At 36.7% G+C, this 15000-nt stretch overlaps 1 protein-coding gene across 1 annotated transcript in view; it reads left to right on the forward strand.

Annotated features, from left to right (window-relative positions):
• Positions 1-6336: 6336 nt before the first annotated feature.
• The window catches only part of LOC135211954 (uncharacterized), a 10289-nt gene continuing 1625 nt past the window's right edge, over positions 6337-15000 (forward strand). Inside the window, exons 1-7 of the mRNA XM_064245210.1 lie at positions 6337-6463; positions 9275-9363; positions 10837-11172; positions 12148-12393; positions 12672-12974; positions 13574-13891; positions 14512-14748. Of these exons, the coding sequence (XP_064101280.1) occupies positions 9321-9363; positions 10837-11172; positions 12148-12393; positions 12672-12974; positions 13574-13891; positions 14512-14748 (1483 nt within the window). The 5' untranslated portion in view covers positions 6337-6463; positions 9275-9320. The remainder of the gene's footprint in view (positions 6464-9274; positions 9364-10836; positions 11173-12147; positions 12394-12671; positions 12975-13573; positions 13892-14511; positions 14749-15000) is intronic.

Genomic DNA, 15000 nt, shown 5'->3' on the forward strand with positions numbered 1-15000 from the left:
TGTTTTGGAAGCCCATCGAGCATAAAGATGTCGAAAGTGAAATAGAAAACTATCTATTTAGAGATTAGTTTTGCTTCAAAGAGGCATTAGGCTATTTTGGCTGTTTACTAAGAGTTTCACAAATCGGTACTGTGGTTATGCAAAAGTGATTTAGATGCATTATCAAAATAGATAGACTTACAAAAACAGTTCCATTTTTAATAATTGACTCTTAAAGGAAAAAAAAATATTACTAATTTTATTATTATTATTCAGAAAATGAACCCTATTCATATGGAACAAGGCCTCAATGTGGGCCATTGGCTTGCAAAGAATATGGTGATCATTAGAAAGAAGTAAACATAAGGGCAATTAGAAATACAAAAAGAAGATATCACATATTAGAAAAAATATGAGAGTGCTTCCAGAACATTTTAGGTACACAATTAGCTATGAAAATCTGCGTGACACGCGTACATAGGTATGGTTTACAAAGAAAAAAATTTGTTACCCTATGTGTCAAACGACACTCACACGCATACAAACATATATATATATATATATATATATATATATATATATATATATATATATATATATATATATATATATGACTGGGAAAAATGTTCTGTTACAACAGAATTCCATCTAATAAAAGGAGCCCATAAAAACACCAAAAATATAGAGAGAAAAGTACTATATTTTTTCAGAGACTGCTGTCTCTCTCTTCAGGTATATGAATGAGAAAGGTTTACAGAAAAGGTGGTATTTATACAAGAGATTACATCCACAGGTAAGCCAATTTAGGTCACCCCCGCTGATAATCTTCCTTTAATCTTCTGAAGCGTTGGTTGAATGAAAACTTCGTCGATCACATCTGAAATCCACGCTCCTTTTGAGATGTTCATTACCTGCCTCTCTTTTATTAGGGCCGATTCCATCATTTGAGGGAATCTTGTACCGGCATTTGCTGCTATGAATTATACGTGACAAATTCCAGTTTATTCTATGGTTCAATGTTCATTTTTATATGGTCAGAAAATAGCTGAGTTCTGTTGTCCATACCTAACTGACCGTTTGTGTTGTATAATCTCTGGGGGAGTGATTTTCCTGTAAATCCGATGTAAGATTGGTCACAGTCCTGGCATGGGGATCTGGTAAACCCCAGTGTCCTTGGGCGATGTCTTTGTTGGACGTTAATCAGGGGGATTTGGCTAAGGTGTTTGGGTAAGTAAATGCAAAAGGGTTAGATTTTCCAAGGGTCTGAGTCACCTTTTTAATCGTGTCAGGTGGGGAGTTTTTTTTATTTTGTTTGTTGGTGGGGCGTATCTCTGGTCTTGTCTTTAGGGGGTTGGTAGAAAATAGAAAATACGTTTGCTTTGTGAATTGCTTTCCCTCAATTATATGTTCAGGATACTTTAAAGACGAAAGTTGCTTACAAATTAGTTCAAAATTCTTTTTGCCAGGAAATCTGGGGAACAAATTCGTAAGGCTCTTAAGAACAGGTTGCTGGCTTACACCTATCTTGATAGCAATGTCGTGATAGCTAAAGTAGTGAATAATATGAAAGTTGAGAACGTTGGTTTTCTGTATATGGTAAATTTGTATTCTGTCGTGTCTCTGATTATTAAAACATCAAGAAAAGGAATTTTGTTGTCTGTTTCCCATTCAACTTTAAATTTGATGCTGGGCACTAATGCGTTTAATTTTGAGAGGAATTCATTAAAATTGCCCCACCTATTATCCCAAAATGTTAGGATATCATCCACGTATCTTATCCACAGCATGTTTTTGGGTTTTGTTGCATTTATTACTGTAGTTTCAAAGGTATTCCATGTACATGCTGTGGATGAGATACTGACGCCCTAAAGACAAGACCAGAGACACACCCAACAATAAAATAAAAATTCCTCACCTGGTGACGATTAAGAGAGTAACCCACACCCTTGGAAAATCTAAAACCCTTTTGCATTTACCTACCCAAACATCTTAGCCAAATCCTGATTAACGTTCCAACAAAAGACATCTCCAAGGACACTTGGGTCTATGAGATCCCATGCCAGGACTGTGACCAATCTTACATCGGATTTACAGGTAAATCACTTCCCAGAGATTAATACAATACAAACGGTCAGTTAGGTATGGACAACAGAACTCGGCTATTTTTCAACCATATAAATGAACATAAACCATAGAATAAAACTAGAATTTGTCACATGTAATTTATAGCAGCAACTGCCGGTACAAGAGTCAAATGATGGAACCGGCCTTAATAAAAGAGAGGCAGGTAATGAACATCTCAAAAGGAGCGTGGATTTCAGATGTCATCGACGAGGTTTTCATTCAACCAACGCTTAAGAAGATTAAAGGAAGATTATCAGCGGGGGTGACCTAAATTGGCTTACTTGTGGACGGATCTCTTGGATAAATACCACCTTTTCTGTAAAACTTTTCTCATTTCATATACCTGAAGAGAGAGACAGCAGTCTCTGAAATATAGTACTTTTCTCTCTATATTTGGTGTTTTTATGGGCTCCTTTTATTAGATGGAATTCTGTTGTTACAGAACATTTTTACCAGTCATTGTCAGCGCATTATGGAATTCAACCGCCTTTCCAAGATTCTTCACTCACTTCCAGAAGTCAAGCCAGTTTTCCGCAAGTTTTGATAAAGAAACTGAAAAAGACTACACCGGCTGAAAAATCACACACTCTTTAGAAGAATGCCTCAAAGAACAAGTACTACCAAAAATGTACGGATTCGGGAGATGGACTCTGCAATCAGACCCCTTCCCTCTATCACACAAGTTTTCCTGGAAGAAAGAATCACCAGTACGAAAAACGACCATCTTCGTGCTACGCAGAGTGATATATGGAACTCGGTCTAATCTTCGCCTCCTCACTACGCTACGGACACATATACAGGTATCTGATTTCAATTCTGTTCGACATTGCTGCCCTATAATAGCGGTGACTCATTCAAACAGACTTTTACGCAAGTTGAATAACCTAATAGACAATAGCGCATGGAATAATCTTGAGCAACGTGACAAAGTTTTAAACTTATCCAACACCCCCTTACTGTAAATCAACATTTAGTTTTAAATTTAGGCTTATCCTTTGCCCTTATGCCAGACCGCAAAAACAACCTAGACTTCATAGTGGCTTTTGATAAATTCATTTGTGACAAAAACTGCAGCCGTGAAGAGATATGTTTAAAAGGAGTGTTACTAAATAAATGCTTTAACTGACCTTCATAAGAAATATCCTATTCCCCGCAGATTCATGATAAGCCATCCACTCGCTAAAAAGTAGATGTTATAGTAAGTAGATCCGACAAACCAGACGGCAAAATCGTAATAATGGGCAAAAGACTTCTACCTCGACAAAAGCAACTAGCTCCTTAGCGACACAAACACTTACGAAAAACTGACGAAAAATCCCCTCCTCCAAAACGTTCCCACAGAATTTTTTTCGGAAAGTAAGATTAATTGGCCAAGACAAAAAAAGAGTATTGAACTATTAAGAGGAAAATTTAAAGTAATTAATCCTAAAATTATCCTACTTTTTATGGCCTTTCCCAAAAACTCACAAAGACAATCTTCCATTCAGACCCATCGTTTCATGCCCCGGAGCTTTCAATTACAAAATTTCTAAATGGTTAGCTGGCCTCCTTTCCCCTTTTTTAGGCACTTTTTCTCCCAGTCACATTAAACATTCGGAAGATTTTTGTCACAAATTCAGGGAAGCACATATACCACTTCACAACATAAAACTTTTAAGCCTTGACGTAGACTCCCTATTCACAAAAGTACCAGTACAGGACGTTCTTCAGTTTTTAAGGGAAAAATTATCCCCCTATTCAGATCATTTCCCATTGGCGCTTGACAAAATAATAAAGTTAGTTGAATTATGTGCATCCAATAACGTATTTTCATTCGGGGAATCATTCTAGCAAGGCAAAAACAAAAAATTCGGGTGTAGTATGGGTAGTCCTTTGGCTTTAAATCCTGTTTAGCCAATCTGTACATGAGGTGAGATGCTTTGAAACTACAGTAATAAATACAAATAAAACCCAAAAACATGCTGTGGATAAGATACGTGGATGATATCCTAACATTTTTGGGATAATAGGTGGGGCAATTTTAATGAATTCCTCTCAAAATTAAACGCATTAGTGCCCAGCATCAAATTTAAAGTTGAATGGGAAACAGACAACAAAATTCCTTTTCTTGATGTTTTAATAATCAGAGACACGACAGAATACAAATTTACCATATACAGAAAAACCACGTTCTCACTTTCATACATTTACTACTTTAGCTATCACGACATTAAACTATCAAGATAGGTGTTGCTAGCAACCTGTTCTTAAGAGCCTTACGAATTTGTTTCCCCAGAATGTTCCTGGAAAAAGAATTTGAACTAATTCGCAAGCAACTTTCATCTTTAAAGTATCCTGCCCATATAATTGAGAAAGCAATTCACAAAAGGCAAACAACATTTTTAATTTTCTACCGACCCCTAAAGACAAAGACCAAGAGATACATCCAACAATAAAATAAAAATTCCTCACCTGGAAGACGATTAAGAGAGTAAACCCACACCCTTGGAAAAATCTTAACCCTTTTTGCATTTACCTACCCAAACATCTTAGCCAAATCCTGATTAACGTCCAACAAAAGACATCTCCAAAGGACACTGGGGTCTATGAGATCCCATGCCAGGACTGTGACCAATCTTACATCGGATTACAGGTTAAATCACTTCCCCAGAGATTAATACAATACAACGGTCAGTTAGGTATGGACAACAGAACTCGGCTATTTTCAACCATATAAATGAACATAACCATAGAATAAACTAGAAGTTTGTCATGTGTAATTTATAGCAGCAACTGTCGGTACAAGAGTCAAATGATGGAATCGGCCTCAATAAAAGAGAAGCAGGTAATGAACATCTCAAAAGGAGCGTGGATTAGATGTGATCGACGAAGTTTTCATTCAACCAACGCTTAAGAAGATTAAAGGAAGATTATCAGCGGGGGTGACCTAAATTGGCTTACTTGTGGACGGATCTCTTGGTATAAATACCAACCTTTTCTGTAAACTTTTCTCATTCATATACCTGAAGAGAGAGACAGCAGTCTCTGAAATATAGTACTTTTCTCTCTATATTTTGGTGTTTTTATGGGCTCCTTTTATTAGATGGAATTCTGTTACAGAACATTTTTACCAGTCATACATTATATATATATATATATATATATATATATATATATATATATATATATATATATATATATATATATGTATGACTGGTAAAAATGTTCTGTAACAGAATTCCATCTAATAAAAGGAGCCCATAAAAACACCAAAATATAGAGAGAAAAAGTACTATATATATTATATATATATATATATATAATTATATATATATATATATATATATATATATCTATTATATATATATATATATATATATATATATATATATATATATATATATATATATCCTCCGTAAAAAATATTTTTGGAATGGTAAAGTCTCAAAATTTCGTTCTGCGGCAAAAGTCCGTGTCATAGATTGTCCCTTTTACTTGTATAGTTTGCCACAAAAAAGCGGAAAACTACACGAGTAAAAAAGAACTATTCATTTGACACGGATTTTTTTTGCCGTAGAACGAAATCCGGACACTGGACACTTAACATTTCCAAAAATCAACGTTCGGCAGAAGTCATATATACAGGATTATATGAAATCAGTTCTTGAATACAAGAATGACATCGATTTATCTATAAAGCTGATAGATAATAATCACTATCATATGGATTAGGCACCAAATTCTTGGCGATATTATTAAAATTATTAGCAAAATAGTGTCCGCTTTGAATTGAATTAGTCCAAGTAGAATAGAAGAATGTTACACAGGAGAAACATTAGCGTTTCAGTATTAAGCACATCCGAAGAATAAGTATAAGAGATATCTACTGAGAAAACTTCATTCCAGGTAAAAGAAAAAAAAAAAAAACAAAAACATCAGCACACAAGTCTCGTTCCTGCAAATACTACCAGATTCAAAAACGTCCCTAGGCCTATGTCAGAGTTTTTACCCCACCCCTTTTTTTTTTTTTTTTTATTATTTCTAGGGGACTATTCCTGTTTCAAGAGAGGACACTCATAAAAAAAAAAAAAAAAAAAGCTCACACACTCGATGGCTCCTGCATTCACTTTTCGAATTTCAAACGAATACGTGACTCAGGTCCTTATCAGAAGACCGAGGCTCTCCGTTATCAGCCTAGCCATTATCATGAGCGCTTCTCAGTTGGGTGGCAAACGCCGAAACAACATTGACGCCGACCGTTGCCAACCCAGTTTTATTTCGGTCGACGGAGTGTTTCTACTGTCTTTGAACGAGTTAACAGAGGACCAGGCAACTGTGTATTGACCCAAAGGGAGACTCCGCTGGAATTAAGAGGCCGTGGGTAAGTATTAAAACCCGAGAAGTCATTTTGGTTTGAATACAAGGAGGGCGGGGTTAGTTAGGGGAAGCCGGCAAGTGCTATGAGATTAGTGGTCCGTTTGCTTGCTCCGTTCGACCACGGGCAGAAAAATCATGGCCCTTCAATCTGGCGGTCAGGGCAGGCGAATCACGCGAGGAAATGGAAGTATCTAGTCTATGAATGATAATAATATAACAATGACCGAAGGATATCGAGTAAAAACACGAATTTTTTAGTTAAAAAAGGAAAAAATGCTATGCGACACATCCCTGTACCAGCTCATATCATTGCTAGCTGCCTGAAGTTTGTAATACCATCCTAATACAATACCAGTAGGTATAAGCCTATGTAATGTCTTTATGCTGGATAGAATTGTAAATAAATACGAAATTTTTATGTGTTATATGAAGCAGCCCCTGCTATAACGTGTTACCTAACCTCAGCTCAGTGTGGATAACTTTCAATCCTTGAAACCTAAAAACAATTTTTCTAGGAGAATAGATACAAGTGTCAGAAGTTCCAATTTATTACCCAGGTATTGACTGTATCATTAACATATATGGTAGAATTTATGTTCTCAGAAAAAAAATAGAAGAAAAAATAATCCACGTTAGCAAATAGACTCCGAAAGATACTGTGAATGCTACATCTGCCTGGCAGAATCACAGAAACAGTGCCTTTGTTAAACAGGATAGCAGCCATCCTTATATTAAGACACACTAAATCAGAGACTGAAAAATGCATAAAAAAATCGAGAATATATAACGTTGGTGGTTTAATGGGCTGTTAAAAAGGCAGAGCCCGTGCCAGCACGGTGGCGGTCAGGTGCGTGCTTGCTTTATTATCCAGTACTAAACACGAGGTTAAGCAAGCGCCTTGGCAGGAGGTAAGTTTTGTGGTACTTCTACAGATGTACTGGTCTTGGTGTAAGGTTAAGTGAAAATTTGCCAAAAGTGAAATGGATGTGTGATGCGTTCGTTGATGACAGGGACGTATTAAAAGGGCAAAAAAGGAGCAGATTATTTGGAAAATGACCAAGTATCCTTGAAAGGGCACTGAAGGCAGGCAGAAATCTGAGCATATTAGGCCTACTGTCATTTGATTTGTCGAATTTATGTGCAGATGTGGTCAATAAGAAAAGTGCTTAGGTGAATCTCATGACTGTTGAACCTACAGATAATAAGCTGAAAGAAAGAAGAAAGAAGCATTTGTAACTCTGAGAGGAAATCAGCTTGCTGCTAGCAGATTTACTCAGAAGAAAAAGGTATAAATTATGAAAATAAGTGTGACTTGGAATATCTGTAGAAAGCTGAGAATACTGAGAGCAAGATTTCAAGTATGTTTGATAAGCAAACTGCTGGGAATACTAGGCATTGCTATAAAACTGTCATCCAGTTGTGAGGACAGATAAGATAAGACTTAGAGTGGTGGAACATAATGTGAGAGACAGATACAACGTCTATATCTGACTCTATTGTCAAGGGTACAGTCACAAAGATTCAGAACAGGATATTTTAACTATACAGATAAAATATTTATAAACTGCATTAGAGTTCAGAAGTCTGCGTGTATTTGATATTCATTCAATACTTAGGATTACAAACAGAACTGACCATGAATACCGATTCTAACATGGCTGGAAAGGAGGTGTGGTTCCATAAACACCAAATTAGTGGTTTAAATAATTGAAGATAAGACTGAATATTTGAAAGTTGGAAAACAGATAATTTTATGAGGCTGGGAAGGTATTTTGAGCTTCTCAATCAGATGAATCAAGATTGCTTTAGAGAGCCAATAAAAACACAGTTTTCTTTTTCTACTAGAAGTACATCAGAGAAAATGGATATAGAGCATAAACTAAAACGTTTTGTTTCCTTAATAAAGACAACCTAGAAAATACCAACATGAGAATTTCATTACGGTATATTATTTCAAAACTGGCTATAAAGAAATCAAACCAAAGCACGCAATGATAAATAGTAGTGAAAAGGTTCTATGCTTTCCACCGTGAACAAATTATCTTCCTACTACTGACCGTTAACTTTTTTATGTAAACATCCCACACGACGAAACATCGAAATCACGAAGAGATACATCGAAATTAGCTAAACACTGACGACATACAATGCAGATATGTAGGTATTCTAACCGGATACAGAAATCTGTATCAAAGAAGATTATCTTTCTAATTATCTCATTATCAAAATATCTAACGTGATACAAAACTGGAAACAGCGTCACTAACTATAGTAGAAGCTACACCGAAGGTTTAGTCATCACGAAATGCACATTACTCAAAGAGATAACACAAAACAAGATAAAGCAATATCAGCGATGTTATCCCTCCGTGCGCTTGTCAACACGTATTTCTTCATATCCGGAATTAGGCTCTATTTCTTTTGAGTTTACTTAATTTCTTACCCAGCAGGTCCATTGATATTTCATATTTTTCCGTAGGTATTCAATTTTAGCTTAACTGATTTCCTTCCTAACATAACGTCCTACCTCATTTCTTTCTGCCTAACTGGGTTCTCTTCGGTAATTATTACAGAGAATTTTGGATTAACGGTCTTCGTTATCGTGATAAATTTAACAGGTCTTAGCCAGCAGGGTCTGCTCCTTGGGCAGCCCGCAACATTTGGACTAATTAATCATCACAGAATCTGAATTCATGCAAATAATTTCCATCAAATCCAGAAGGAAATTAATATCTTCCCTTCAAGCTCAGAAACGCAACTGAATTCCACATCTGCTAATGATTTCATAAATTTTTTATCTTTTTTTTTTCTTCAGGAGAAAGAATGGCAACCATGCTCCGGCTACTGTCCATCTAGCTTCTATGGTGGCCATAGCATCACCTCAACTATTGGCAAAAGCAGGCGGTAAGACACTGAATATTCAGCTAATTTTAACTTTTCCTGCCGAGAGCAACCAGATCCGCTGAGCAGAAGTGCCAATGGGCGATAATTGCGCTTCGCTGTCAAACTTCTTTCTCTCAGTTCCAGAGGGCATTTATGCCTCACACCGTTGGACTGTGAAACAGCTTCCCAGAGGATGTGGTGCAGTTGGAATCTCAGAAGTTCAGCTTGTATATTAATATTTTACTTACATTTTTATTAATCTATCAATTCGTTAGTTTATCTATTTTTTTTTATAGCTGATCTCCTTTTTGTGTATTTCCAGCATCCTTCTGTCACTCTTTCGAATGAGACACATTTCTCTGGAAGATGAGTTTTTAAGTCAATGGCCCTGTGGGATTGTTCCATATGAACAGGTTTCATATAATAATAATAATAATAATAATCTTAATACTAATACTAATAATAATAATAATAATAATAATAATAATAATAATAAAAATAATCATAATAATAAAAATAATAATAATAATAATAATAAAAATAAAAATAAAAATAATAAAAAAAAAATAAAATAAAAATAAAAAAAATAAAAATAAAAATAAAAATAATACTAATAACTAATACTAATACTAATAACTAATACTAATACTAATAACTCAATAACTAATAACTAATAACTAATACTAATAACTAATAACTAATAACTAATAACTAATACTAATACTAACTAAAAATACTAATATAATACTAATAATAAAAATAATACAAATAATAACAAATAATACCAAATAATAACAAATAATACAAATAATACAAATAATACAAATAATACAAATAATACAATAATAAAAAAAAATAATAATTCTACACTTGAATCCCAGACAGATTCTACTGGTGAATTTGGATCAGTCCAGTGTAGTTTTCATGTAGTTATATATAAATTCTAACATTAAACGATTGTTCTTAGAAAAGGGTACACCAGAATGAGAGTGTGACTTGAAGTTTCTGGATGCTAAATGATTTGGAAAAGAGAAAGAGAAAATATGACAATGTAATTATTAACCTAAATTGGTTTAAAGTAGCTGAAACTATTAATCTGTACGATATTTATTTGGGGTATTCGGTTTCCCTTGCTTTTGCAACCACGTGGTGAAGAAAATCGTCCTTTAGAGTTTATTGATGTAGCCATGAAAAAATTAAATTTTTCCAGCTGGCACAATGGAACTAACTAGCAGCTAATTCTACCATTTATGACAATGTAGCAACCCATAGAATTATTTTAATTTTAAAAGTTATATGCATACGGAGGACTTCAAACTACCTGCAACCAAACGTCTAGAAAAAAAATAACTCATTAAAAGCTTCACTTAATAACGATGTTTATTAGCGTATGACAAAAGCTTCCCACGTCCATCCTCAGTGAAAACATTTTTATAGATCAGAACCATTCATCCAGATGGCAAAGAAGAAAAAAATGTCTGCTGTATCGAACAGCATTTCTTTTCGCAGCGAATCTGGCGACCAGTTCCCTGAACATCGAAGAGATCACTCAGGTCATGAGAGAGGACGACCCCACCGGTCAGGACCACCGCATCCGCGTCACCATATCGGAGCACGACCCATTGGACGACGTCGTGGAATGGAAACTCTTCCTGCATTCCAACGATGAAGGGGCCGTCACTTACAAGATCCCAGCAGACGGAGAAAACCCTTCCACCCAGACAGAATTCGTCTTCAATGGTAACCTCGTGAACTCGGACTCCTACCTGCTGCAGGCGATGGATCACTCGGAGGACATTGCCATGGACTTTAAGGTGGTGGCTATCACGGGTGAGTCCTTGCGACTGATAAAGAATTTAGAGGGATTCTCTGATAAAAATCAAAATGAGTAATCGTTGATGAAATTTGTATGATAGCCGGTAGTACAGGAAGGACTCTTCCTACTTTACAAGTCTCTGCAAATGATGCCTTTTAGGTGACGTTTATGTCACACTGATAATTTTACCCAAAAATTTCAAGGAAAACGGAGCTATAGTAGATTCACATCAACCGTGCATTTGATGTTTAGGCCAGTCCCTTACGGCGCTCCTGATTGGCAGTTGATAAGCCAATCACAGGGCTGGAAACTCTGTCTCTCTCGAGAGTTCACATAGACAGGATGTATGCCGCACCTCTCTTGAGGGATACGTCTTTCACCAGTATCCCTCAGGAGAGGTGGAACATAGATCCCAAAAATGGGAACTCTCGAGAGAGACTGTCTCCACCCCTATGATTGGCTTATCAACAGCCAATCAGGAGCGTCGTAAGGGACTGGCCTAGACATTAGGCGCACAAGTGATGTGAATCTACTATAGCTCCGTTTTCCTTGAAATTTTTGGGTAAAATTATCAGTGTGACATAAACGTCACCTAAAAGGCATCATTTGCAGAGACTTGTAAAGTAGGAAGAGTCCTTCCTGTACTACCGGCTATCATACAAATTTCATCAACGATTACTAATTTTGATCTTTATCAGAGAATCCCTCTAAATTCTTTAACAGAGGCTCCTTCCAAATTATTTCCTTTATCAAATAATCCATCTCCTAACACTGGCTATCATACAAATTGGCTGCCAAAAATTAAGAATTCTCAACTTTATCAAAGACTCCATCTTTCACCACTGGTATTCTTGCATCACTGGTTATCACACAAATTCCCTAAATGATTAATAGTTTTCTTTCTTAGCAAAGAATCCTTCTTGTTCCACTGGCTGTCATACAAGCTTTCTAAACGATTAAATAAATTCCCTTCTTCGTCCAAATCCCAGATCTGGAGACGAGCTTAGCCTGGGTTGGTGGGGAAAGGAACTCTCCAGCTTCCTCACTAAGGATAGTGACCAGCGAGCAAGTGGGAAACATCACTGTGGATGGAAACGTCTGCACGTACGATGACCATCCCTGCTACGTAATAGCCCCAGAAACGAAGCCGTCAAATATCAGGAGATGTGTCAATATTTCCGTATCGTCTGATAAGGTGATGAGGCATTGCGATGAAAGGGTTGCGTTGTACAAGGGTAAGGTTCTCTACATTATTCCAACGTAGGTTATTATCATCATATTCATTCCGTAATCCAGTTGTTTGTTACAGACAGGAAGAACTGCCTTGATTGAAGCACAAATAAATTGAGAATATGAGCGCAAAGACCCTCTTTATGAATACTTCCATCTGTCGCTGTTTCTAATTTAAACTCCCCTTCTCAACAGAAAAAGGAGAATCACTAATCAAATTCTCACCAGAAAAGGGGGAGAACCACTACCAATTGCAGTTTCTAATTTACATTTTCCTTAACAGAAATAGGAGAAACACTACCAATCGAACTTCAAGAAGACGGAGTCCTCACAGTTGAGTTTACATACCCAGGGAAATACCTCTCAGCGGAAGTGGTGGCCTATGACCCCAAGAACAAATCGAACGTGTTCTCAGAGTACCCTTACAAGTGCAGATTCCCAACCGGCCAGATCAGGAAAAAAGGTGACAAGACAGTGTGCCGTCATACCCTGACACTGCCCGAGGACCAAAAAGAAATGATGGTCCTCATTGTGGTCATTGATGAAGATGATCTTGTGGAGAGATCTGCTCTCCAGTACTTTGACAGTAAGTGATGTCATGATTAGAGAGAACAAGTGCCAAGCTAGAAACTCTCTTGTGCTGTTTGTTCAAATGAGATAAGTCTGCTACCTCTGTTCAGTGAAAAGTTGGCCAGTGTGTGAGGAAATTCTCCGAGTAATCCCAAATACAAAGTATATATGAAAATTATGAAGTGACATAATGACATTTGGAACCGTGAGAATAATAGAGTAATTGAGCCTCATAAACCTTTTTAAATAACTATAAAACTGTCTATAATTGAGTTTGGGAAATACATCGTAACACATGACATAGTATGCAAGATACAAGTTAACACTTGAATGAAGTATTACAAAGGCTATTTTGGCCTGATGGCTGAACCTCATCACAGTATGATATCAAAACATCGTTCCAAAAGATTCCTTACATCTGAATCACATTCAACCATTATCTACTGATAACATTGCATACTATTGGTACTATTTTCTACATTCATCCAAATAAGGAAGCTAGTAGCCTTCTAATTCCATAAAATATATTTTCTGAAATTCACTTCCCATAACAATCAGAAGTGAAACAATTCTAATCTCCCAGGTACTGAAGACCTCTACCTTCCCCTCTCACAGAAAAAGCAGCGTCTAAGCTTAGCATCGAGAAGGTGAGCTGGGTCATGAAAGAAGACGATCCCACGGGCGAGGACCACAACGTTAGGGTCACATTCAGCCACCAGTCTCTCCCCTTCGTTGAGAAGTGGTCGCTGACTCTTCACAAGAACTTCAGGGACCTCATCACCTACACAACCGACGCCGACGGGAGCAACCCAAGCACTCAGACGGAAGTGGTCTTCGAGGGGAGGCTGGTGGAATCTGATGCCATTGCCCTCCGCGCCTTGGATTCTGATGGCAAGATGCTCGCCCTCGATTTGCTCACAGTAGATATTCCAGGTAAAGTCATATGATTTAGATCAGAGGCCTTGTTGTGCTTCGAAGTATTTCTTTTCATGAGGGCGGTAACAGAAACTTCTACTGGCAATGCTGAGCTTGTTTGAAATGAGATTTGCACCACAAACATCGTAGTATTAAGGTAGTTTTCTGACTATTTAAGGGTTTTAGCAAAACATCTTAATTTGGCAATGTCCAGAATGAAGTTCACAGTTTCTTTCTATCTTTGCAGTTATCAGAGATATACAGAACTCTAATCTCGTCAGTGCAATATTAGCCTAAACAAAGATATGAAAACTCCCAAGAATTACGACAAAGATGAACAATAATGATTATGCTAAAGAGATCTTAGAAATATACCCTACATGATCAATTGCAATTAAGAAAGACTAGAATTATTTTTATATTTCATATCTTTAGCAACCCTTTTAATACATATCAAATCTATTTTTTCCTCTCATGAATGAAAGAGAAATTAAAAGACCTCACTTGGTCTGTGATTATTCATAAAAACAAGTCTGTCTACAAGTTTAAGCATCCATACATTTCTTCTCTTTAGTTTAAACCCTGGTCGAGGTCGCTGGTTTTAATTATTCCTGAATCTCTCTACATTAAACAATCAGAAATAAAGTCTCAAGTGACGTGGGTCGGAGGAAAGAAAGAAAAATCCCTCCGAGTGACGACGAGTGACAACTTCCCTGAGATTCATGTGGGAGACAAGGTCTGCACCAAAAAAACAAGTCCATGTTACTACATTACCCCATCAGGAAAATCTTCTTCAGTGGATAGCTGCGTCACCAAATACTTACAACAAGACAGAGTCCTGCAGATGTGTGATGAGAGAGTGACTGAAATTCCAGGTATAGATGTCTGTTAACTTACTGAATGTTTTAAGATCCTGCTTTGACCCAACTGAGAATATATCTCTAGCAATATACCTAATCCTTCACAATAAATTGATAGTCGAGTCTGTTTAGACCAAAACTATTCCAAGCATACCCACGGAAAACTGTTCATAAACTGGGCCCATATCTTAAAGAGAATAAAATTGACTGTACTATGTCAGTATTATGTCTAATTTCAATTTAATCATCTCTATTATCCAACCGTCT

The sequence above is a fragment of the Macrobrachium nipponense genome, chromosome 40 (assembly GCF_015104395.2).
Source record: "Macrobrachium nipponense isolate FS-2020 chromosome 40, ASM1510439v2, whole genome shotgun sequence".
Taxonomy (NCBI): Eukaryota; Metazoa; Arthropoda; class Malacostraca; order Decapoda; family Palaemonidae; genus Macrobrachium; species Macrobrachium nipponense.